This window comes from Salmo salar, chromosome ssa26, assembly GCF_905237065.1.
Source record: "Salmo salar chromosome ssa26, Ssal_v3.1, whole genome shotgun sequence".
NCBI classification, from domain to species: Eukaryota; Metazoa; Chordata; class Actinopteri; order Salmoniformes; family Salmonidae; genus Salmo; species Salmo salar.
The window spans coordinates 38,864,438-38,890,990 of record NC_059467.1 but is presented as its reverse complement, the minus strand read 5'-3'; the positions used below and the strand labels follow the sequence as shown (position 1 = coordinate 38,890,990).

At 47.3% G+C, this 26,553-nt stretch overlaps 2 protein-coding genes and 1 non-coding gene across 3 annotated transcripts; 2 read left to right on the top strand and 1 right to left on the bottom strand.

The window, feature by feature from the left end:
- Positions 1-138: 138 nt before the first annotated feature.
- LOC106587872 (transmembrane gamma-carboxyglutamic acid protein 4) lies at positions 139-5,268 on the top strand. The gene is made up of 7 exons (XM_014176530.2): positions 139-380; positions 1,022-1,137; positions 1,259-1,422; positions 1,516-1,543; positions 2,354-2,495; positions 3,104-3,286; positions 4,107-5,268. Exons 2-7 carry the CDS (start codon positions 1,026-1,028, stop codon positions 4,132-4,134), a joined length of 657 nt encoding a protein of 218 aa, XP_014032005.1. The 5' UTR covers positions 139-380; positions 1,022-1,025; the 3' UTR covers positions 4,135-5,268.
- Positions 4,842-4,938, bottom strand: trnaa-ggc (transfer RNA alanine (anticodon GGC)). The gene is made up of 2 exons: positions 4,899-4,938; positions 4,842-4,878 (listed from the first exon to the last, which is right to left on the bottom strand). It is a non-coding gene; the product is annotated as a tRNA-Ala (tRNA).
- A 1,766-nt stretch (positions 5,269-7,034) lies between the features above and the next one.
- LOC106591123 (glutamine and serine-rich protein 1-like) lies at positions 7,035-24,445 on the top strand. The gene is given in 15 exon segments (XM_045708202.1): positions 7,035-7,431; positions 11,098-11,198; positions 11,506-11,655; positions 12,024-12,347; positions 12,350-13,516; positions 13,519-15,342; positions 15,639-15,949; positions 16,137-16,253; positions 16,471-16,604; positions 16,705-16,904; positions 17,051-17,188; positions 18,129-18,226; positions 18,322-18,468; positions 18,721-18,816; positions 24,152-24,445. Coding segments are annotated over 15 exon segments (5,055 nt in total). The 5' UTR covers positions 7,035-7,324; the 3' UTR covers positions 24,293-24,445.
- The last annotated feature ends 2,108 nt before the right edge of the window (positions 24,446-26,553 follow it).

Here is a 26,553-nt window from a genome sequence, read left to right as displayed (position 1 = left end):
GTTCTAAGCTAAATGTAAAGTAGACGTTTTTAAAGGCTCTGGGAAGTCTACAGCTCTACTTGATTCACTCCTGTGCCGATTCTCTCTTGTTTAGTGGTTTCATGTGCCACCTAGTGTTCCTACTGCACTGTAGATCAGTGTATCCAGGTGAAAAGCTTGATTAGTCAGGTCTGTACAGGTAGGTAACTACTACAGAACAGGAGGTGAGCTCACATTGTTGGGAGTAAACAGAAACTTCGCGCCTCCTGGAATATTTTACTTTTATCGATTTAACGAATTATAATATTTTGTAATGCGGTGTTGTTGATTATTGATGATACGTGTTCTGAGTGTTTTTATAAGGAAATATAATACACAGCTGTTATCGGCGAATGTTCAAGGTAGGTGGTTTCATTTCAGTTTCACCTGTCAACGTCATTCATACCTGCTCAGTAACATTAATTTCGTGCAGTAGCCTGTTTTATTCCACTCTTCTTGGATTTTACACACGTTTTAAAGTTAAAGGTGCACTACGCAGAAATTGCTTTGCCATTTCCTGGTTGCTAAAATTCTAATAGTTCGCCAAGTATAGTGTGGAGAATCATTGTATCATCGAAACCGCTGTGAAATATCATTGACATAACCGAACATATTGTAGTTTCAGCTGTTTGAAGCTGGTGTACGACACCTAAAGTAAAAGAGGCATAACCCGAAATTTTAAGAACGGGAAGCATATAAATAAAGCACATAGAACAGATATACCGCTTCTTAGATTTGCTTTCAATGAGAATTACATATCTATAATTCGGACTTCTATGTGAATTTGGTCGGGTCGCCCAAAAAGTGACATTTCAGTGTGAACAATTTAAGGTGTAAAATTAAAACTCATGTTTTTAAGGAAGAAAGATACAGATACACTGTATAGGCTTCTGAACAGCTTTCTGATAAAAACTGGGTGTGTCTTGTTGTCACTCACTTGTGAAATGCACCTTCTAACTTCTTATCTAATCTCTATGACCTATGCTCAAATCATTATCCGCAGGTGAATGGCGATGCTTTTGCATTTATTCATACTGTATCAACTGCTTCCCTGTGGAAACTTTGCTTGTATGAGAAAGTTATTACACACCACAGGGACAGAGGACCAGTCAAAAGAAGGTGAGACATGAGTTTCCAAACATCTTAAAATAGAATTTTGTTATATTCTTAAATTATAGTATTAAAGTACTGTCTTTAAAAGTTTGCATAATTTAGTTCTACTCGTGATTGGGTCCCCTAGTTTTCGTGCAAGAGGAGCAGGCAAATGCATTCTTAGGACGCCATCTATTGGCCAACCGATTTGACTTTGAGCTCTTCACTCCTGGGAATTTGGAGAGGGAGTGCTTTGAAGAAGTCTGCAACTATGAGGAAGCACGAGAGGTCTTTGAAAATGTCCCTCAGACTGTAAGTGATGCTGAGATGGTGTTCAGACAGAATTTGTGTGGTAGGCCCAGTCTCATGACCACAACCTGATGTTGTCTTTATGTTACTTCGCAGGATGACTTCTGGAAAAAGTACACAGAGGGTAAGAGAAGTATGGCTAAGTATATCTACATGTATGTCGCAGGTCAACTATTTGCCATTGTACTACTACTAATCGCACAGATTTTTCTAACAACACTGATGGGTACAGGGCGGCAGAAGACACCCTCAAGCAGGAGGACGAAATGCAAAACCTAATGCAGTCTATAGCCCAGCGGTGCAACTCAGGCCCTGTCACGTCCTGACCAGTGAAAAGGGTCATTTGCCATAGTAGTATGGTCAGGGCGTGGCAGGGGGGTTGTTTTGTGTGTTTTGGGGTTTGTTTGTTTCTAGGGGAATGTGTTCTAGTTTTCATTTTCTAGGTTTCGTTTTCTAGGTTTGGCCGAGTATGGTTTCCAATCAGAGGCAGGTGTCTTTCGTTGTCTCTGATTGGAAGCCATACTTAGGCAGCCTGTTTTCCTTTGGGTTTTGTGGGTGGTTGTTTTCCGTATAGTCTGTGTACCTTACGGAACTGTTTGTCGTTTGGTTATTTTGTTTAAGTGTTCTCTTATAATAAATGAAGATGAGCACTATACACGCTGCGCCTTGGTCTAATCCTTTCGACGCGCGTGACAGGCCCTTAGGTTCTGCAGTCCAGTTTATTTTCTCCTTGACAGGTTTATTAGTCCATAAATGTTACAGGATGGCTGGAGAGAAACCTGGTTACTCTGGTAGAAATCAGTCTAGTTAAAAAAATGACAAAAAGCACCATACACTGTGACTCTTAAAGAGAGTTAGCAGCATATTTAGGAATCTTGCAGTGTGTCATACATGCAAAAATACTTAAATTGGTTGTTTTTGTGTGATCGCACAGATGAGGACACGCGGCCTTCGCGGCTGGATGTGACTGCCCTGCTTGTGGGTCTGATCGCGGCAGGGGTGGCCGTCGTCATCTTTGGCCTGTTGGTCTGGTACTTCTGCAAGGGGAGTTGTAAGGATAACCTCTCACGTGCCGGGTGAGTTAGATGAGGGGCATTATGTTGACTGAGGGGGGCATTATGTTGACTGAGGGGGGCATTATGTTGACTGAGGGGGGCATTATGTTGACTGTGGGGGGCATTATGTTGACTGATTGACAGTGGTCACTGGATCAGTAGTTTGAATAAGATCAACTGTTATTTGTCACATGCGCCGACTACAACAGGTGTAGTAGACCTTACCGTGAAATGCTTACTTACAAGCCCTTAACCAACAATACAGTTTTAAGAAAAATAAGAGTTGAGGAAAATATTTGCTAAATAAACTAAAGTAAAAAATAACAATAACGAGGCTATATACAGGGGGTACCGAGTCAATATGCGGTGTTACAGGTTAGTCGAGGTAATTTAGGTAAAATGTACATGTAGATAGGGGTAAAGTGACTATGCATAGATAAACTTGGCGTTCCGGTACCGCTTGCCCTGCGGTAGCAGAGAGAACAGTCTGACTTGGGTGGCTGGAGTCTTTGGCAATTTTTAGGGCCTTCCTAAAAAAGTTGTTTGCCTAGTCTGTAGTGTGTGTGTGTGTGTGTATACGCACACATTCTTCAAAGGGATACCGCATCATTCCTGACTGTCTCTTCCAGCTCTGTTAGGGTGCGTCCAAGGCGCAGTAATGCCTCGCTGATCATGCGGAGACTGGATGAGGTCTCTCTGCAGCCCGTGCTCCTGCCCCCGCCGGAGGAGATTGACCCCCCAGGCCTGCCCTCCTATGAGGACGCCATCGGCAAAACCGGAACGCACGACGCCCCACCTCCTCCTTACCCTGGGTATACACACACATGCTCATGTATACATACACACATGATTGTGCCGGTTGCTGCAGAGAAGGAGGAGGTCAAAGGGGAGTTTTTATTTGAATTTTATTTCACCTTTATTTAACCAGGTAGGCCAGTTGAGAACAAGTTCTCATTTACAACTGCGTCCTGGACAAGATAAAGCAAAGCAGTGCTACACAAACAACAGAGTTACACGTGGGATAAACAAACATACAGTCAATAATACAATAGAACACATCTATATACAGTGTGTGCAAATGAGGTAAGATTAGGGAGGTAAGGCAATAAACAGGCCGTAGTGGCGAAGTAATTACAATTACGCAATTAAACACTGGAGTGATAGATGTGCAGAAGATGAATGTGCAAGTAGAGATACTGGGGTGCAAAGGAGCAAAAAATAAATGACAATATGGGGATGAGGTAGTTGGATGGGCTATTTACAGATGGGCTATGTACAGGTGCAGTGATCTGTGAGCTGCTCTGACAGCTGATGCTTAAGAGTGAGTGTAGCTTTTGTTGAGTGACAGGTAATGATGCTTTGTGGGTAACAGTTGTCGATGTGTTCAGTGTCCTCCCTGGTTCGAGCCCAGGTTGTGGGAAGGCGATTAACGCAACCAACACTGTTACACATACCCCAAAAACTTGCTCTACCTATCTGAATTTAATTATAACTACAAAATTGTTCATACATTAAAATCTTTTTCAAAATAATTTTTGTTCCATTTTATTTTGGTTTATAGACAGTAGAGATCTTTCTAACCTTGCCTTGTTAGGTGAACAACATGTTTACTTAGTTGTTTCTTTCCCACAGGTCTCAACCTGGAAGTATTCGACGATAGCATCTTTGACCTCGCTGGATGAATGTCTCCATATTGAGCTTCATCAAATGCTACTGAAGAGGTTTAGATCTATTTACTTTATATGGTTGTTCTCCACTGTGCATACCTTGTGATAATTGTAGATCTGTGTGACTGATTAACTCTTTACCTCTTCCGTTACCTGCAATTCGAGATGTTTAGCATATTTATCTATTTGTACAAATGTTTAGCAATTTTTCTGCATGTGCCAAAATGGATTTATTCCTCATCACTTTATTCCTCACTTATGTCAACTTTTGAGTTGGACTTGCTTTAACCCATAACAACTAATGAGGTAATACTTGACATGATGTAACTTAGTTTGACTTTAGTTTAACTAAGTTACAAAAAAAGCATAAAAGCATAGTTGTAACTAAGTTACAACTATGCTTTTATGAATGGAAAATTAAGCATGAGAAACCGTATTGAGTCTATACCAGTGGAGGCTGGATCGGAGCGAATGGAATGGCATCAAGCACAAGGAAACCATGTGTTTTGTATTTAATTTCATTCCACTCCAGCCATTACCACGAGTCTGTCCGCCCCAATTAAGGTTCCACCAACCTGTGGTATACATACAAGTCTGCCTACTACAACTTTATTTTAGTCATTTAGCAGACGCTCTCATCCAGAGCGACTTACAGTAGTGAATGCATACATTTCATTTCATGCATTTTTTTTTGTTGTACTGCCCCCCCGTGGGAATCGAACCCACAACCCTGGCGTTGCACACACCATGCTGGCGTTGCCAACACCATGCTCTACCAACTGAGCCACAGGGAAGACACTACTGTAGCCTGTTGATTAATGACACAATATGAGCATAGTTTTAGGACAGACTGAGAGAATTGACACTTCCACATTCTCTAAATCATATTAGATATACAGTGGTTTCTAAAAGTATTGGGACAGTGACAATATTTGTTGTGAGAAAGATGCACAAATATCATCCCCCCCCAATCTCCCCTGTTATTGTAATGGTGAGAGGGTAGCATGTCTTGGGGGTATGATATAAAATGCTAATCTCCCCTGTTATTGTAATGGTGAGAGGTTAGCATGTCTTGGGGGTATGATATAAAATGCTAATCTCCCCTGTTATTGTAATGGTGAGAGGTTAGCATGTCTTGGGGGTATGATATAAAATGCTAATCTCCCCTGTTATTGTAATGGTGAGAGGTTAGCATGTCTTGGGGGTATGCTCGTTGTGCATCTGTAACTTTCATTATTCACGATTCCTTCAGGGTTATCTGTAATCATGGTAGCGTCCACATTAATGTAGAAGTGTTTAGAAACATATTATATTCTTATTTACAATAAAAGTGACTCCCAAATGACAAATCAAATGTTATTTGTCACATGCGCCGAATACAACAGGTGTAAACCTTACAGTGAAATGCTTACTTACAAGCCCTTAACCAACAATGCTTTAAGAAGTTAAGAAAAAAATAATGGATTAGTAGAAAATACATTATTTACCATGAATTTCTATTGGGCACAAAGTAATCTTAAACACAACCAAAACAAGCAGCAAATGTATCCAACACATTTTATAGAGTCACAAGCTTGATGTAATCATTGAGTGCTATGAATATGGGACCAAATACTTAACTTTTGAATACACATATAAGTGAGTTTGTCCCAATACTTTTGGTCCCCTAAAATAGGGTGGGGGGGCATGTACAAAAGGTCCTGTAATTTTGAAACGGTCCGGCCGATATAGATGAAAATACCCTCAAATTAAAGCTGACAGTCGGCACTTTAACCTCCTAGTCGTATCATTTCAAAACCAAAGTACATAGACAATGTGTCACTGTCCCAATACTTTTGGCGCTGACTGTATGTGTTGTAACTGCTCAAGTAGACTGTGAGTTTGATGACATCACACTCAGTGCTTGACTTGGACTGAAATACTGTATGTGCCGGTACTCATTTACCTGTACTGTTGTTTATAATATCATTTATATTACATATATTATATTTTATGTCTGTGCAGGAACTCTGCAATACTTTTGAGCTAATATTCTATAGGCGGTGCAGAAACTGAAGCAGTAGAACATTTGTGGTGCCAGGACTCAGTTCCGGTGAGCTCCTGCCCACGTCAAGCTGATCACAAGCTATGCTATTATGAGTGTCCCAGGAAGTCTTTGCTCTTTTCTGAAGCTCCATTCATTAATGAACAAGAAACCTATCTGTGATATTTAATGAAGTGCCTGTTAAATTGTCATAACAGGGTGCACTTTTTTTATAGGGTTTTACAACCACAGGTTGGGATAATTATGTTTTTATTTCTGGACACTGTTGAGTAGTGGGCTGTTTCTTTACCCATCCATTTGTAAAATAGGATATTGAATTAATACTGCTCACATCTGAGCATGACTTCTGTAAGGATTAGGAGGTATAGTGACACATGTGCGTTTTGTCTTTAGATTTTAGATCTATGAATGATGCCAATGGTGAGGTTGACATCATGGGACAATGTACTGTATGTGTGCTGGTGATGCTTGGTTTGACTGATTGTGTACTTTAAGTCTATAAAACATGTGAACTGTCATTTCATAAATTGACATTTTAATGATTGTCTTGTCTCTCTGAAGAATGTTTTAATGGTGAAGTGTTACTTTTTACAGCGAAATCAAAGGCTATCATTATTTTGATCATTAAATTGTCTGCAAATTATATCATGATTTACATAATTCTGTGACCGTGCAAAGGTTTAAAAAAAAGTCTGCAAAGGTCGTGTTAAAAAATATATGATCAGTGATATGACTGACTATTGATGCCATTTCAGACAGGTATAAAACGTTTCACACCAAAAAATATTGCTCCATTATTATACTGAAGGAAAATGATGAGAAAAAACTCTTCCAAGTCAAGCAGGGTTGGCGGTGCATCATGGGAAATAAAGCAACATGGGGACCTGATCTAAGTACCAAACCACCATGCAGTGCCTGCACACTTTTTGATTAAGGAAAACGAACAATGATTATCACCATAATCTCATGTTAAAGAGAAGCGGTTAAAAAGTTTCATGACTAAACAGCTGAACTTGACGGCGCCTAGCAATCTATGGTCCGGGAGAATGTGATTGTTTTGTCCGGCCCCGCGCTCGTATGTGTGCCTACTGCTTCACAAAGCGCCATCGGGGAAGTGCATCACTCCCAGCCTTCGACGGATGATGGACCGGAATTATCCGAATTCCAGTTTCGCAGACCCGCTGGCCCCACCAGCACAGACCGTAGCCTGGGCCTATGAGCGGAGCACCGCAAGCATAAAGCCAAGGTAAATGAGATGAAGGAGAGGGCGGGTCACCTTTCACGGAAAATTCCGGTGATGGAAGGCCTAGCACAACAAACAGAAATGTGACGAGCTTTTAAAGTTAACGCGTCGTGTTATGGAACAATTGGGTCGAGGGCTTGACATATGAATAGAAAGTTACTGATCACTCATTGAACAGTGTTTTGGAAATGTTGGACACTCCTAAAATCTATAGCACGACATCAGCTACGTAGCACGTTAATTGTCAATATGCACAATTAACTATCTACATGCAAGAATGCAATTATGTCGAATAGTTCAATCAATTATTCGATCGATTAGAATGAACCATGTTTAACTAGGAAAAAAGTCGCCAGACAGATCCTCTTAATCACACTGTTGTACGGGTATATTTGTATAGCTAGCTAGATACGTTGTTGCGCGTAACGTTGTGAAATCTGAGGTGTTTCATTCGCTGATGAACTATTGACATGGTCTCACATTTTAGGAAGTAGCCTGAGTGTTTGGATTGTGTTTTGACTGAAAGTGAAGTCACAGAAAGACTGGTGTTTTGTACTATTTGTTGACAGTTGTCTGACGTCTACATAGTGGTCAACTGAATGTTTACTTCAGAACATCTCAGGCATTGACCGTTGAACAAAGTGATGAATATGAAAGTCGTGCTTGTTACACGTATATTTGGGAGGCTCAGTGGTGTGGTTGATAATGTTTTTTTTTTTGTCTACTCTCTGTGTGGAGTTAACCTGGATTGCCTGTGAAAATATCCTGTTTTATAAATGGATAGCGCTGAAAATGTGGGACACCAGCTGTCCTAGTTATGGTATCTGAGTACAGACACACAGCCAGAGACAAAATGAAGTTGATCAGATATGTGGATATTGAGGTTCAGTCTTTAGCTAAACCCTAACTACCTGTTTTCTGACATGAAGTTTAAACACATTTGACAGAATCATGTCTCTCGTCTTGGCAGACTGGGCTCTTCAACTCATTTCCATCTGGATGAAGAGAGGAGCCCTCGTTAGTGGTGTGAGTGGGAATCTCTGTCCAGACATGAACTGTGGAGCCCCACACAGTGCCTCGGGGCAGACTGCCACCCACCCACCCTCCTCCTCCCACCCCCAGGGTCTGAGGAGAGAGGGAGAAGTAAAGGGAGAGCGAAGGGCTGGTTAGAGATCAGTCACTTCACAGGTTATGGAGGGAAACTGGGATTGTGTGGGGTCTTGTTTTAACCTGCTCACCAGCACATGTTTAGTTGAACAGTTTTAGGGGTAGGTAAGTTAAATCAGGGAAGGTAGCATATCAGACAGGTGGGTTTTAAACAGTTTTTAGTTTTTCTACGGTGAAGCTGTTAGTACTATGTCATTACATTATGAAAGTAGGCTAGACTGAACATGCTTGAAGCCTGTTCCTGAGTTCTCTCTCCAACTGCTCATTGTCCCTGTGAGTGTTCTAACTTCCAGGAAAAAGGACTTGGCCAGCGTCTGTCTTTAGAGAGAACGGTGGTTTCACTCTAGAAAATAAACTGTCCCACTCAGGGAGGAGGTGGAGATCACCTCATCATCCCTGAGTAGATAATGTCTTCCTGACCTTTTCACTTTCTCTTGTCTGTGTGAAAGCACCAGCATTTTGGTTGGTTCCTCCAAACTGATCACAGTGAGAATCAGCGTTTTGGTTGGTTCCTCCAAACTGATCACAGTGAGAATCAGCGTTTTGGTTGGTTCCTCCAAACTGATCACAGTGAGAATCAGCGTTTTGGTTGGTTCCTCCAAACTGATCACAGTGAGAATCAGCGTTTTGGTTGGTTCCTCCAAACTGATCACAGTGAGAATCAGCGTTTTGGTTGGTTCCTCCAAACTGATCACAGTGAGAATCAGCGTTTTGGTTGGTTCCTCCAAACTGATCACAGTGAGAATCAGCGTTTTGGTTGGTTCCTCCAAACTGATCACAGTGAGAATCAGCGTTTTGGTTGGTTCCTCCAAACTGATCACAGTGAGAATCAGCGTTTTGGTTGGTTCCTCCAAACTGATCACAGTGAGAATCAACTCAGGGAATTTAGCTTTGACTTGTGTCCTAGTTTGTAACTAGCGCTAGCTTATCTCTCCCTCAGCCTTTTATTGTAGATTAGTAGGGATGTGTTAGTGAAGGGACAGAGAGAGAAGCAGATGAGATGACCCCCCCCCCCACAGACAGTTGTTTGTCTCCTGACTAGAACATCAGTCAGTCTGCGTTCATCGCACCGAGACGTCTCATATTATCTGAATAATAGGAAATGGGACATGTTCATCACATGGAAACAAAATGGAGCCGGACAGACTGACTCGTTCTGGGTGGGGGGGATGTGACGATATCAGTATAACAATATTTCTTTGATAGCCAAAATGAAAACATGAAGCAGACAACTCTTTGGTACTTTAAAAACCTGCTGTATGTAAAATATTGTGTGCTATAGCTTGGAAAATAAAGAAATGTGACTGGATGACATAATGTTTGTTTCCAACATTAGGACTGTTTTCCTAAAGAAGTGAAGTCCGCTTTGGGTTTTGTTTCCTTGTCAAGATACTAATAAGTATTGCCATAGTGGTATTGTACCGGCCCCAGTTGTTTTGATGGAAAGTTGTAGCTAGCTAGCTGTTTGTACAGGGCCTTTCATTCTCAAGTTCTTATACTGACAAGGCTGTTTTGATGTGCCAGTGAATTGTAAAGTGCAGAATTAAAGTTTCATTGGATGCAAATATAACCCTAAGGTTCATAAGGTAGTCTGTCCTCTTAAAAAGTCTATCGCTCTCTGTTCTTCTTTCATATAGCCTCCGCTTCTGTGTGTGGGTTAGGCCTTTGTAGGTTACAAGACTGAGGCCGACATAAAAATATCCCACAGCTCTCATTCATATTCCTGTTATGACTTGTAACAATCCATCTTGGTTTCCTCACCCTGCTTGGGTTCCCCTGTACAGTGTACATGAATAATTCACCTGTGGCGATGCCAGTCTCTCTGTGTCTCTCTGGGGGGCTGTGGAAAGGGCATGAAGGAGCACCAGCTGCTTGTCTAGCTACAGTGACACAATTCATGACAGTGCAGGTTGATAGAGCTGCATGTTACCCTGTGGTAGCTAAGCTGTGAGCAGGGAACAACAAGTGTGTCTGCTCTCATGTTGTGTGGGATCCGTGTTTAGTACAGCAGTCTTCATATGAGCTCGTCTGACACCCTGTTATAATCAATACTAGTGGTCCTATAAAAATAAGGACCTGTTATGTTTCAGTTCTATCAACGTATATCATTTTCTAATCTGTTTATCTCCGTTTCTAATGCTGAAAAAACAATAAGCTCTTATGTGACTGTCAACTGTAATATTATCAATGGGTGAGAGATTTTTTTTTATATATCAATTGATTGAGACCTGTCCTGCACCACATTGTTAAGGGCCTCCACTGCGCCTGACACACTTTTGTAAGCTTGCATCATGGGCCTATAAATAGCGTCTGGGTCTCTGTGTGACAGGGCAAGGTCCAGGGGACTGACGGGCACAGTGTGCTGTTGTGATGGTGGTCACACCATGTTGTTGATGTATGGAATAAGCTTGTCTGGTTTAGTGCCTCTGAGGCATGGTGAGATTGCACAGTAAAGGTGCAAAACGTGTGTGTCCTAATGTGTGTGTGTGTTCCTTTCCGCAGTGCCAGTTATGGTGCCACGCACCTGGAGTCGGAGCTCCTCCATCGGCAGACCTACGCCTGCACCCAGTTGCCCACCTACACCACTACCCATCACCCTACTGGTAAGATGGTGCTTTAATAAAGGACTAAGAGTTTGGACTTGTTTAATGAACTGTAGAGGGCTGCCACTCACACTGTGTTGTTATTGTAGGAAGACCATTAGGAGAATGTTACTGTGCCTGCATCAGTAACCGGTCATGTCTAGACGGATACAACTTTTGTCAAATTGACTTTTTTTTAACCTAACTCACTTAACCTGCTCTGAAAAGTACATTTCTGACACAATCTGTATCCCTTCTAGACACAACCTCAGTAACCTCATGACACGTTCTGTCTCTTCACCGACTCCCCTTCTTCCACCTCTCCCAGGTCTGTCGGGGGGGTTTGACTCAGGCACGAACACTACTGAGACCTCTGTCATGAACTTCCTGTCGGCCATGGAGTCTAGAGCCCTGCAGCAGGCTGGTCCTGTTGGGGCCTCTCTGCTCCCCCCCTTTAGGACCACCACGTGGCAGACCGGTGAGGCCACACACACACTATATACACACCAAATGGCTGCCGTTTTGCACACTCATTTTTGAGTGTTGTGAATTATTTGGTGTCCATTTATGAATTGTTCTGTGCGTCATGAATTCCAAAGAAAATTACATTTTGAATTGAGGCACCATGCTGGTTTCAATTTGGAAATGAGGGCTGTATCCATTCCACTCAGTTCATATATTAGACATCGTTGGCCTTGTTCTCTTTCTACCTCTCTCTCATGTTTTGTTCATCTGTCATGTGTGAACTGTGTTAGCGGCTTGTCTTTGTCTATCATTTTGTATTTTGTTTGGATGTGTACTTGCCCGAAGATTTATCTTTATTCATCTTTTTTTATTTTCCCTTAGGCGCTAACCCCGCCACAGAGCTGTTCCTCACCGGAGCCCTGCCTACCAGCGCCACATTTCCCTATCCTGCCCCCCTCTCCTCTTATCAACACCCTGGTGCCTTCCCCTCGCGGAGCTACGCCACCACCCCCTCCCTGGCCCTCCAGGACCACGCCTTCAGCACCTCCACCAACGGCCTGCTCTCCTCCCACCTCGACCCCCTGCTGCAGCTTAAACCCAGCCAGGCCACGCTACCTACCTCCCTGGCCTTCGACCGCCTCCCCACCCCCTCCCTGGGCGCTGCCCTTCCTCCCCAGTCATCCACATATCGCTCGGCCCAGGAGTCGGCCCCCACCTCCTGCAGCCCCAGTTTGGGCTACTGCCCTTGGCTACCCAGTCAGCCCCCCAGCCTTACGGGGTGCCCATCTTCTCGGGCTCCATCGAGAGAGCACTTCAGCGGGAATGTAGTGTGATCAAGCACCACCAGAGGCCTTCTAGCAGCAGCCACGCTGTCTCAGAGCAGCTGCCTGGCTTGCAGCATTCCCTGCAGGGCTACCTCGGCTCAGGCAGCGGGGAGGGGGATGGCTCCTTCCAGCAGGACCCCTCGAGGCAGACCCCAGTGCCCTGCAGCACCTCCATGGGGACGGACTCCTCCCAGGGGGTCAACGGCGCGCAGCAGCCCAAGACAGGTGTGCAATCTCAGGCATACCCCTCCTCCATCCCCTCCCCCTCTGGGTACTGCTCGTCCTCCACGGGTGCCAAGACTAAAGACTGTTCTTCCAAACTGGCCCCAGATGGCGGACAGGGTCACCCCCAGTCACAGGGTGGATCTCCAGAGAGCTACCCCTCCCCAGGGCAGGGGCCAGGGCTGAAGCAGGGTTCAGTGATTGCCAGCCAGCAGACTCAGCCGTACACATCGGCCCCGCTGCCCAGTCTGCTGTCCACTCTCAGCCACTCTCAGAGTTACATCACCTCCCAGGCTTACTCCTCTTCCTCCTCAGACCTCCTCAGGCCTTCTCTCTATAAGACTCTGCCCTCCTTCTCTGGCCATTCAGGCAATGTAGCGTCTGTCAGTCAGTCCCTGGTCTACTGCTCCAGCCCTGGGCAGAGCCAGGATGATGTGGGCCAGTACGGAGCCCAGGTTCAGGGCCTGTGTCTGGGCAACCCCTCTCAGAGCTCCCCCGCCAGCCACTCTCAGGGTGCCCCTAACGTGAGCTACCTGTCTCAGGGGCAGGCTTCGGTCACTCAGTCTCAGAGCTACGCCGCAGGACAATCCCTCAGCGCCCCCTACCCCTCCGCCAGCGTCCAGAGGTTACCCACATCAATATCGGGCCAGGGCTACACCCCCTTCTCTTCAGCCCCTCCCCTCGCCTTACAGAACAACTGCAGATCCTCAGTACAGGACCTAAAGCCAGCCTACTGCAAACTGAAACTGGAAGGAGAGATCCCCATCGAGGACCTCCAGGCTCTCCAGCAGGTCTCTTTAGAAACCTCCAGCCTGGGGGAAGTGACAATGTGGTCTACGTAGTCTCCAAAATGGATGACCGTTACAACACTCAGAGTGTGATCCGGAGCAACTCGCGAGCCGAAGACCAGCTCATGGGCCCAAAGACTAGGACCAACGCCCAGCTCATGTCTTCCCATGAGGAGCTCAAACAGCACTCGCTCCTGCTCAAAGGACCCGAGCCACGGCAACAAAATCACCAGGCCAACGCCCAGTCTGCCCTGAACCACACACAGAACCACTATATCAGGGTCCCCAACTCTCAGGTTCTACTGGAGTCTGATCGGGACCAGCAGATGGTCCTGATCCAGCAGCCTCTCATCCACTGTGGTCTCAACCCTTCCAAGGTGCAGCTGACCCCCGGGTCAGGCCAGGTCCCGGTCCAGTACCTTCACATGGAGGGAGATCATCTGATCAGCGTTAGCCTCAATGGCAGCCAGAGCCAGCCTGGGCCAGTAGGACAGGACACCATCACGGACTCCTCCATACTTCACCTCTCTTCGCCAAAAGACCCTTACAGCCAATCGACCAATCAGCAGCAGTCGCAGGACGCCAAGCACCATTTCGCCCTGAGCTCCATCTGCTTCCCAGAGTCCATGCTGCTGGCAGACGAGAGGAACATCCTGTCCAATGTGGACGACATCCTGGCCGCCACGGCAGCCGCATGTGGTGTCACGCCGCAGGACTTTGTCAAAGCCACGTCCGGCGCCGCTGAGGGCGACATGGCCGACCCCAAGGGTCATTTCCAGACTGGGGACACCAGACACCAGTCACCTAGTTTCTCCTCTTCATCTTCCCAGACCTCCATCATCACCAACACTAACTCCCATAACACCATGACACTGAATCTCAATGGCTCTCCTATGACCTCAGATGGACACCAGTTTCCTAAAGCGGAGGGGCATCTGGGGCAACAGTACTCAATGTCACACTCGCACACCACTGTAGTCAACCCCAGGCATGACATGGGTGCCGACAAGGGTTTGCTACGGAAGCCCGGAGATGAGCCAATCAACATTTCGCCCAAAGGACAGTCTGTTTACCCTAGCAACAGGGCCGATGGCAACCCCAACGGAGGCCACTCTGAGAATGAGTACCACCTGTCTGGCCTGGGCTACGACCCCTCAGGGAACCTCAACAGAGGCAAGGCCAATAAGCACAACCCCAAAGGGCCCAAAGTCATCAAGAGAGAAGACGGCCTTGACGAGTGTCCCTCTGGCTTTGTCAACCCCAAAAAGAGGGTCCGCCCCAAGGCTTTGGCCAAGCCACCTGTTCCAGAGGAAGACAACATCCAACCAAGGAAAAAGACAGTCCAGGCCAAGAGGCAGAACTCCCGGGGCAGCGACCCCACCAGCTCCCCCTCCACCTCGGAGGCGGTCTACGACAGCTACCAGCAGCAGGAGAGGATGAGGCAGAAGATCCGTGAGGTGGAGGAGCAACAGCCAGAGGTCAAGACAGGCTTCATCGGCTCCTTTCTGGACTTCCTCAAGTCAGGTCCCAAACAGCACTTCTCCTCACCCCCCGTACGGACCCCCAGTCGCTCCCGCAAGCCCTCGGCTTCGTCCAAACGGCCCCTGTGCGCCGTACCGCCTCTACCTCTGAAAATACAACCTCCATCAGCCGCATTGATAGGTGATGAGGGCCTTGGGGTCGCGGGGAGCTCTCAGCAGCAGCAGAAGTGTCTGGAGGAAGAGCTCCAGAAGAACCTGGAGACACTGCCATCGTTCAGCTCGGACGAGGATGAGAGCAGCGCTGGAAAGAACCAGGCCCTCCAGAACAGCATCAGCTCAGCCCTGTCGGCCCTGGACGAGCCCTCAGACAGGACACACAAAGCGGGTAAACATGGATGGGCTGCCCTTACAAGCCCTTATGATTCAGTCATCTGGTTTGTTAGTTATCAGTGTAGGGTGAGACAGCATTGTGCCCTGAATGGATACCATTAAAATAAAATGCTTTGTTTTTTATCTCCAAAACCATTTTCATAATCAAGGAAAATATGGCTTACAGCATTCATTAGTACCCATATTATTTCCAGTTGTTACCACATTTTTAACATCTAATACCCTAACCTCTATCCCCTCTCTCCTCTCCCTTCTCCCTCTCTTCTCTCCCTCTCTTCTCTCCCTCAACAGACAACAGACTCTCCAACTCTCTCCTGAAGCCAGACCAGGCTCCCAGCATGCCCCACTCAGTCTCCAAAGCCCAGGAGCAGCAGACGGCTGCACCGAAGGAGTCCTCGACAACCAGCTCGTCGTCATCGGTGACTGGGTCGTCGGGGCAGGAGGGGGCGAAGCCGGCGCCCCCAGGCCAGCTGGCCGTCCAGCTGACCAGCGTGGCCATAGAAGGACTGACGGACGAAGAACTGTCGGACAGCGGGGGAGAGGGCATGTACCGCGAGAGGGACGAGTTTGTGGTCAAAAATGAGGACACAGGGAGCCTGAAGGTAGGAGGGATGGGAGGGGATTTGTGTGAAAGCAGACCTTTTATATAAAACCTATTTGTGTCTGTTTGTGTTTGTTCTATTGATCCATGCTGAGACTTGTTCTACGTGTGTGTGTGTGTGTGTGTGTGTGTGTGTGTGTGTGTGTGTGTGTGTGTGTGTGTGTGTGTGTGTGTGGTGATTTGTGTAGGTGACATTGACAGCAGGACAGGAACCCCCAGCCATCTGGAAGGTCCAGAAAGCTCTGCTGCAGAAGTTTGTCCCTGAGCTGAGGGACAGGAAGAGAGTGTTCTCAGCCACTAACAGTGTAAGGACAGGCATACATATGATTAGACACACACACCTATGCATGCACATACACACACTACTCATGAACACACACTCACAGATGATGATTTGTGTGTGTGTATAAATCCCCATAGAGTTTGAATTGTTAACATTATTCTGTAAGCAGAGTAACATGAATCCACTCTGTTGTTCAGATCACAGTACTGCTGTTGTGTGTGTGTATACATCCCTTCTAGTATCTGGGCTACTTTGGCGACGCTAAGACCATGTACAGGAGGGTGTATGTCAAGTTCCTGGACACGGTCAACAAGAAGGAGTACGTTCGGGTCTGCAACCGCAAACCACGCTGCAAGCCCATGTCCTCCATGAGGTACTGATATCTGTTACACTACTTATTTACCTGAACCTGTCTCATGTTCATTTTAAATCTTGTTTCATTCATTCATTTCTACCTTCATTATCTCCTCCAGAGGCTCCCAGGCGAAGACACTGCTCGGTCTAAAGACTCCTCCCCGCTCAGTGAACTCTGACCCTCTCGCTACGCCCACATCACAGAAGTCCCAGTCCAAGCCTCGCGCCAAGCAGCCCAAGACCAAGGCAGAGCCCCCGCCCAAGAAGAGGAGGAAGTGGAAGGAGGAGTCCTCTCCTGAGGATGAGTCTGAAGATGATGGTGAGGGTTGAGGCTTTAGAGGACCTTTAGGCTCATTCCCATGGCTTGATGGAGCTCTGCAACTTCCTCTGTTATGTGCTGTTTTATCTCTCTTGTTCTTCCCTCTCCCTCGTCCCCTCTCTCTCTTTTCTCTCTCTGTCTCTCAGAGTTCACTCCTCCAGTGCCGTTTTCCTCTCGGTTCCTCAACACCAGGACCATGAAGGAGACGTTTAAGAGCTTTGTAGAGCTGCTGATCAGCATTGCCCTGGATGCAGACGTGATGAGCGCTCTGGAGAGGGAGAACGGTGGGTATACCCCTAACAGAGGGGAGAGGGGGATGGTTGGTACCCTTCCAGCATTGGGGAACATCCCGCGCACCCGCCTTGTCTATTTCTATGGGTACAACTGCTGTTCATGAGACGTGCTGTTCACACCCCTCTTGTTGGTGGAGAGAACATTTTGTAGGTTTAAAGCTTATTTCTACACATTATGTCATGGGGTGCAAAGAAAATTGTGTTTTTCAATCAAATTTTCTTGCAAATCTATTCATTTTGCCATGTCTAATGTGTATGTGATATTTGAGTGACAAAAAAAGGACAACTATCTATGGGCTATAAAACGTTATCTGACATGGACTAGTTGATCTGGACATTTCTGACGGGTTCTAAATATCTCTCTAAGGTGACTGACATGACAAGAGGAACTGATGATGCACTACCCAATTTCTAAATGACACCTTCTGCATTCTACTGTTACAACTTTCAACAGTAACATGAAAGCCGGACTGAGTTCCTTAAAAACAGATTTGGGAATGACTGCGGTAGGGGGGTCAGGGAAGGGGACAGGTGTATTCACGGGGGGAGTAATCAGGCTGGGCATATCTGAGGAGAGAGGGGAAGGGAGTGGAAAGGGGACAGGTGTATTCACAGGGGGAGTAATCAGGCTGGGCATATCTGAGGAGAGAGGGGAAGGGAGTGGAAAGGGGACAGGTGTATTCACAGGGGGAGTAATCAGGCTGGGCATATCTGAGGAGAGAGGGGAAGGGAGTGGAAAGGGGACAGGTGTATTCACAGGGGGAGTAATCAGGTTGGGCATATCTGAGGAGAGAGGGGAAGGGAGTGGAAAGGGGACAGGTGTATTCACGGGGGGAGTAATCAGGCTGGGCATATCTGAGGAGAGAGGGGAAGGGAGTGGAAAGGTGGCTGTAGAATTCAGGAAGCTGATCACATTGTTTCTGGGGTTCAGATGAGCTGTTGCTGCCCCACATGAAGAGAGTGGACGGGATGATCTGGGACAACAGGAGACGCCTGCTGCCCAGACTACGAGTGGGACAACTCTTTAAGGTTTGTGTTTTAGCATTCTCCTGAACATAAATATAGGCCTCTGCCTTCCTCAACAACCTTTTATTGAGTACATCTCTCATTGTCTCTGTCCTCAGACGGCTCTGGACAGCTTCCCAGAGATCTCGGTGGTAACAGAGCTCAAGAAGGATGGGGAGACCCCAGCCTTTAAGGTGCGGCTCAGTGGGAAGGCCTACAACAGGAAGAACATGAAGCCTTCCAGGTCCCCCAGCAAACTGCCCCTGGTAAGAGGCTCTATGTTGACACTGCTATTTACAGTGCGGGCCAGAGGGAAAGAAGAAGCACTTTCTGGTTTTGTCCGGTAGAGGGCGTCCTGCACTCAGTTTGAGTCTCTGTTTCTGTGACTGCTCTTTTTGTAAGTACTGCTTGATGTGAATGCATTTAGTTTTTTATGCTTACTTGACCAAACTGTGAAGTCTGCGTCGAGTGTTTAGGAAAATGTAGTGTAATGAACTCTGTGTTCTGTCTGTCTCTAGGAATACACAGTGGACCAGCAGAAACCCCAGTGGTTCTCCCTCTACCATTCTCTACAGCATTACAAGTACCACACATACCTCATGTGTAAGGATGAGGTGAGACAGCACTCTGTGTCTCTGTGAGTGGCCTAGTGTGACCACATGTCCCTGCATGTTGGCCCTTTGTCCTGCAAGCAAACAATCATGTCCCACATTTGGGTATTTTAAATGTGGTCACCCTAGTGGGGTCAGGCATGTGTACTGTGTGTTCCCCGGTGTGTCTGTGGTGGAATACTTCAGAGATGCTAAGAACACGACCATGTACAGGAGTGCGTCTTTGGACAATACACCCTAACCAGCTGTCTAGTTGGTCCACATTGCCCTCAGTCTAAACAATACACCCTAACCAGCTGTCTAGTTGGTCCACATTGCCCTCGGTCTAAACAATACACCCTAACCAGCTGTCTAGTTGGTCCACATTGCCCCTCAGTCTAAACAATACACACTAACCAGCTGTCTAGTTGGTCCACATTGCCCTCAGTCTAAACAATACACCCTAACCAGCTGTCTAGTTGGTCCACATTGCCCTCGGTCTAAACAATACACACTAGCCAGCTGTCTAGTTGGTCCACATTGCCCTTGGTCTAAACAATACACCCTAACCAGCTGTCTAGTTGGTCCACATTGCCCTCAGTCTAAACAATACACACTAGCCAGCTGTCTAGTTGGTCCACATTGCCCTCAGTCTAAACAATACACACTAGCCAGCTGTCTAGTTGGTCCACATTGCCCTCAGTCTAAACAATACACACTAGCCAGCTGTCTAGTTGGTCCACGTTGCCCTCAGTCTAAACAATACACACTAGCCAGCTGTCTAGTTGGTCTACATTGCCCTCAGTCTAAACAATACACACTAGCCAGCTGTCTAGTTGGTCCACATTGCCCTCAGTCTAAACAATACACACTAGCCAGCTGTCTAGTTGGTCCACATTGCCCTCAGTCTAAACAATACACCCTAGCCAGATGTCTAGTTAGTCCACATTGCCCTCGGTCTAAACAATACACACTAGCCAGCTGTCTAGTTGGTCTACATTGCCCTCGGTCTAAACAATACACACTAGCCAGCTGTCTAGTTGGTCCACATTGCCCTCGGTCTAAACAATACACACTAGCCAGCTGTCTAGTTGGTCCACATTGCCCTCAGTCTAAACAATACACCCTAACCAGCTGTCTAGTTGGTCCACATTGCCCTCAGTCTAAACAATACACCCTAACCAGCTGTCTAGTTGGTCCACATTGCCCTCATTCTAAACAATACACACTAACCAGCTGTCTAGTTGGTCCACATTGCCCTCATTCTAAACAATACACACTAACCAGCTGTCTAGTTGGTCCACATTGCCCTCAGTCTAAACAATACACCCTAACCAGCTGTCTAGTTGGTCCACATTGCCCTCATTCTAAACAATACACACTAGCCAGCTGTCTAGTTGGTCCACATTGCCCTCAGTCTAAACAATACACACTAGCCAGCTGTCTAGTTGGTCTACATTGCCCTCTGTCTAAACAATACACACTAACCAGCTGTCTAGTTGGTCCACATTGCCCTCAGTCTAAACAATACACACTAGCCAGCTGTCTAGTTGGTCTACATTGCCCTCAGTCTAAACAATACACACTAGCCAGCTGTCTAGTTGGTCCACATTGCCCTCAGTCTAAACAATACACCCTAGCCAGATGTCTAGTTAGTCCACATTGCCCTCGGTCTAAACAATACACACTAGCCAGCTGTCTAGTTGGTCTACATTGCCCTCGGTCTAAACAATACACACTAGCCAGCTGTCTAGTTGGTCTACATTGCCCTCAGTCTAAACAATACACCCTAGCCAGCTGGTCCACATTGCCCTCAGTCTAAACAATACACACTAGCCAGCTGTCTAGTTGGTCCACATTGCCCTCAGTCTAAACAATACACACTAGCCAGCTGTCTAGTTGGTCCACATTGCCCTCAGTCTAAACAATACACCCTAACCAGCTGTCTAGTTGGTCCACATTGCCCTCAGTCTAAACAATACACCCTAACCAGCTGTCTAGTTGGTCCACATTGCCCTCAGTCTAAACAATACACACTAGCCAGCTGTCTAGTTGGTCTACTTTGCCCTCAGTCTAAACAATACACCCCTAGCCAGCTGGTCCACATTGCCCTCAGTCTAAACAATACACACTAGCCAGCTGTCTAGTTGGTCCACATTGCCCTCAGTCTAAACAATACACACTAACCAGCTGTCTAGTTGGTCCACATTGCCCTCAGTCTAAACAATACACACTAGCCAGCTGTCTAGTGGCTCCACATTGCCCTCAGTCTAAACAATACACACTAGCCAGCTGTCTAGTTGGTCTACATTGCCCTCTGTCTAAACAATACACACTAACCAGCTGTCTAGTTGGTCCACATTGCCCTCAGTCTAAACAATACACACTAGCCAGCTGTCTAGTTGGTCTACATTGCCCTCTGTCTAAACAATACACACTAACCAGCTGTCTAGTTGGTCTACATTGCCCTCTGTCTAAACAATACACACTAACCAGCTGTCTAGTTGGTCCACATTGCCCTCAGTCTAAACAATACACCCTAGCCAGCTGTCTAGTTGGTCCACATTGCCCTCATTCTAAACAATACACACTAGCCAGCTGTCTAGTTGGTCCACATTGCCCTCAGTCTAAACAATACACACTAGCCAGCTGTCTAGTTGGTCTACATTGCCCTCTGTCTAAACAATACACACTAACCAGCTGTCTAGTTGGTCCACATTGCCCTCAGTCTAAACAATACACACTAGCCAGCTGTCTAGTTGGTCTACATTGCCCTCAGTCTAAACAATACACACTAGCCAGCTGTCTAGTTGGTCCACATTGCCCTCAGTCTAAACAATACACCCTAGCCAGATGTCTAGTTAGTCCACATTGCCCTCGGTCTAAACAATACACACTAGCCAGCTGTCTAGTTGGTCTACATTGCCCTCGGTCTAAACAATACACACTAGCCAGCTGTCTAGTTGGTCTACATTGCCCTCAGTCTAAACAATACACCCTAGCCAGCTGGTCCACATTGCCCTCAGTCTAAACAATACACACTAGCCAGCTGTCTAGTTGGTCCACATTGCCCTCAGTCTAAACAATACACACTAGCCAGCTGTCTAGTTGGTCCACATTGCCCTCAGTCTAAACAATACACCCTAACCAGCTGTCTAGTGGTCCACATTGCCCTCAGTCTAAACAATACACCCTAACCAGCTGTCTAGTTGGTCCACATTGCCCTCAGTCTAAACAATACACACTAGCCAGCTGTCTAGTTGGTCTACTTTGCCCTCAGTCTAAACAATACACCCTAGCCAGCTGGTCCACATTGCCCTCAGTCTAAACAATACACACTAGCCAGCTGTCTAGTTGGTCCACATTGCCCTCAGTCTAAACAATACACACTAACCAGCTGTCTAGTTGGTCCACATTGCCCTCAGTCTAAACAATACACACTAGCCAGCTGTCTAGTGGCTCCACATTGCCCTCAGTCTAAACAATACACACTAGCCAGCTGTCTAGTTGGTCTACATTGCCCTCTGTCTAAACAATACACACTAACCAGCTGTCTAGTTGGTCCACATTGCCCTCAGTCTAAACAATACACACTAGCCAGCTGTCTAGTTGGTCTACATTGCCCTCTGTCTAAACAATACACACTAACCAGCTGTCTAGTTGGTCTACATTGCCCTCTGTCTAAACAATACACACTAACCAGCTGTCTAGTTGGTCCACATTGCCCTCAGTCTAAACAATACACCCTAGCCAGCTGTCTAGTTGGTCCACATTGCCCTCAGTCTAAACAATACACACTAACCAGCTGTCTAGTTGGTCCACATTGCCCTCAGTCTAAACAATACACCCTAGCCAGCTGTCTAGTTGGTCCACATTGCCCTCAGTCTAAACAATACACCCTAGCCAGATGTCTAGTTGGTCCACATTGCCCTCGGTCTAACCTCCAACGTGATGTTTTGACTGCAGAATGGAGACGCCGTATCAGCAGTGACCACTGAGTGTCATGTTCAGATTAGAATAGTCTTGAACCTAGGTTATCTCTTCAGTAACAACCCCTCTGGATGTGTAATTGTTTGCGGCTTGTGCCTTTGTCAGGCAATACGTCACGCCCTGGCAGTGAGGCAGTGAGGGCCCTGGCAGTGAGAGCCCTGGCAGTGAGGCAGTGAGGGCCCTGGCAGTGAGGGCCCTGGCAGACACTGAGTGCCTGGGTATGGTTTAGTTGCACAACTCTAACCCATGACAGGCATACAACTGTTGTGTGCTACCAGGGTTGTTTAGTTGGCACCAAACGGAAGAGAACGGCCTGAGGAATGAGACTCCTGTTGCAGACGGGAGTCCAACGATCGTCAATCAATCAAATGTATTTATAAAGCCCTTTTTACATCAGCTGATGTCACAAAGTGCTGTACAGAAACGCTGGTGTTGTTGACGGGTGGGTTGTTTTGTGGTTGACCTGTGGGTTGTTTTGTGGTTGACCTGTGGGTTGTTTTGTGGTTGACGGGTGGGTTGTTTTGTGGTTGACCTGTGGGTTGTTTTGTGGTTGACGGGTGGGTTGTTTTGTGGTTGACCTGTGGGTTGTTTTGTGGTTGACGGTGGGTTGTTTTGTGGTTGACGGGTGGGTTGTTTTGTGGTTGACGGGTGGGTTGTTTTGTGGTTGACCTGTGGGTTGTTTTGTGGCTGACCTGTGGGTTGTTTTGTGGTTGACGGGTGGGTTGTTTTGTGGTTGACGGGTGGGTTGTTTTGTGGCTGACCTGTGGGTTGTTTTGTGGCTGACCTGTGGGTTGTTTTGTGGTTGACCTGTGGGTTGTTTTGTGGCTGACCTGTGGGTTGTTTTGTGGCTGACCTGTGGGTTGTTTTGTGGTTGACCTGTGGGTTGTTTTGTGGTTGACCTGTGGGTTGTTTTGTGGCTGACCTGTGGGTTGTTTTGTGGCTGACCTGTGGGTTGTTTTGTGGCTGACCTGTGGGTTGTTTTGTGGCTGACCTGTGGGTTGTTTTGTGGCTGACCTGTGGGTTGTTTTTGTGGCTGACCTGTGGGTTGTTTTGTGGCTGACCTGTGGGTTGTTTTGTGGCTGACCTGTGGGTTGTTTTGTGGCTGACCTGTGGGTTGTTTTGTGGCTGACCTGTGGGTTGTTTTGTGGCTGACCTGTGGGTTGTTTTGTGGCTGACCTGTGGGTTGTTTTGTGGTTGACCTGTGGGTTGTTTTGTGGCTGACCTGTGGGTTGTTTTGTGGCTGACCTGTGGGTTGTTTTGTGGTTGACCTGTGGGTTGTTTTGTGGCTGACCTGTGGGTTGTTTTGTGGCTGACCTGTGGGTTGTTTTGTGGCTGACCTGTGGGTTGTTTTGTGGTTGCTGTGTTGCAGATTGCGTCATTGCGGGTGCAGGCTGGGGACACGGGGCAGGAGGAGACGGTGCAGCTGTGCATGAGGAACGGAGCCTGGGTGGAGGGCCTGTTCGACCGCTTCGGAGAGCTCCTCAACCAGGTGCAGCAGGCCTGCCTATAGCACGGACAGAGAGAGAGAGATGGAGGGAGAGAGGCCTGCCTATAGCACGGACAGAGAGAGAGAGATGGAGGGAGAGAGGCCTGCCTATAGCACGGACAGAGAGAGAGAGATGGAGGGAGAGAGGCCTGCCTATAGCACGGACAGAGAGAGAGAGAGATGGAGGGAGAGAGGCCTGCCTATAGCACGGACAGAGAGAGAGATGGAGGGAGAGAGGCCTGCCTATAGCACGGACAGAGAGAGAGAGATGGAGGGAGAGAGGCCTGCCTATAGCACGGACAGAGAGAGAGAGATGGAGGGAGAGAGGCCTGCCTATAGCACGGACAGAGAGAGAGATGGAGGGAGAGAGGCCTGCCTACAGTACGGACAGAGAGATGGAGGGAGAGAGGCCTGCCTATAGCACAGACAGGGATGGAGGGAGAGAGGCCTGCCTATAGCACAGACAGGGATGGAGGGAGAGAGGCCTGCCTATAGCACAGACAGGGATGGAGGGAGAGAGGCCTGCCTATAGCACAGACAGGGATGGAGGGAGAGAGGCCTGCCTATAGCACGGACAGAGAGATGGAGGGAGAGAGGCCTGCCTATAGCATGGACAGAGAGATGGAGGGAGAGAGACCTGTCTATAGCACGGACAGAGAGATGGAGGGAGAGAGGCCTGCCTATAGCACGGACAGAGAGGGAGATGGAGGGAGAGAGACCTGTCTATAGCACGGACAGAGAGATGGAGGGAGAGAGGCCTGCCTACAGCATGGAGGGAGAGAGACCGAGTGAAGGACAGAAAGGGGGAGGTCTGCCTAAAGCAGAGTGAGCGATGGGAAGGGGTCTATAGTGAAGAGGGAGAGAGGGATGGAAGGAGGGAGGGAGGGACAGAGATGTCGTCCTACAGCCCAGAGAGATGGAATAAGAGGCAGGGGAGCTATAGTCAGCTGACAGAGATGTCGTCCTACAGCCCAGAGAGATGGAATAAGAGGCAGGGGAGCTATAGTCAGCTGACAGACATGTCGTCCTACAGCCCAGAGAGATGGAATAAGAGGCAGGGGAGCTATAGTCAGCTGACAGAGATGTCGTCCTACAGCCCAGAGAGATGGAATAAGAGGCAGGGGAGCTATAGTCAGCTGACAGACATGTCGTCCTACAGCCCAGAGAGATGGAATAAGAGGCAGGGGAGCTATAGTCAGCTGACAGAGATGTCGTCCTACAGCCCAGAGAGATGGAATAAGAGGCAGGGGAGCTATAGTCAGCTGACAGAGATGTCGTCCTACAGCCCAGAGAGATGGAATAAGAGGCAGGGGAGCTATAGTCAGCTGACAGAGATGTCGTCCTACAGCCCAGAGAGATGGAATAAGAGGCAGGGGAGCTATAGTCAGCTGACAGAGATGTCGTCCTACAGCCCAGAGAGATGGAATAAGAGGCAGGGGAGCTATAGTCAGCTGACAGAGATGTCGTCCTACAGCCCAGAGAGATGGAATAAGAGGCAGGGGAGCTATAGTCAGCTGACAGACATGTCGTCCTACAGCCCAGAGAGATGGAATAAGAGGCAGGGGAGCTATAGTCAGCTGACAGAGATGTCGTCCTACAGCCCAGAGAGATGGAATAAGAGGCAGGGGAGCTATAGTCAGCTGACAGAGATGTCGTCCTACAGCCCAGAGAGATGGAATAAGAGGCAGGGGAGCTATAGTCAGCTGACAGACATGTCGTCCTACAGCCCAGAGAGATGGAATAAGAGGCAGGGGAGCTATAGTCAGCTGACAGAGATGTCGTCCTACAGCCCAGAGAGATGGAATAAGAGGCAGGGGAGCTATAGTCAGCTGACAGAGATGTCGTCCTACAGCCCAGAGAGATGGAATAAGAGGCAGGGGAGCTATAGTCAGCTGACAGAGCATCAACCTCCTGTCCTCCTGTTTTAATGTGCTAACTGGATGACCAGAGGAAGCAGCGCTGCCACCATGATGAGAAGAGGAGGTCCAGCATTTCAGCACTACCTGATTGGCTAGACGCCTCTGAAACCACAGAGGAGGACAATCTGGGTTTTTTAGTAAAGAAAAGATATATATACAACTAGCAAACTGCTAGTGGACCTTTTCATAGACTTATTTTTCTTATGTAGTTTTGTATTTGTTTTGCAAATCATGAAAGATCGCAACCAATGAGCATGCACTAGATAGGCAGAGATTAACATAGGAAATAGAGAACAGCCAATCAGAAAGCAGACCCTTGCCTACCTACAGCAAACTTTTGGGTTCGATTCAATCGGTTGTGCTGAA

Bases quoted from the DNA above. Each gene is read 5' to 3' on its own strand.
- LOC106587872 (XM_014176530.2), top strand. From the start codon at position 1,026: ATGGCGATGCTTTTGCATTTATTCATACTGTATCAACTGCTTCCCTGT. The intron at 1,544-2,353 runs GTAAGAGAAGTA...GTGATCGCACAG, and splicing joins CTGGAAAAAGTACACAGAGG to ATGAGGACACGCGGCCTTCG. The intron at 2,496-3,103 runs GTGAGTTAGATG...TGTCTCTTCCAG, and splicing joins GATAACCTCTCACGTGCCGG to CTCTGTTAGGGTGCGTCCAA.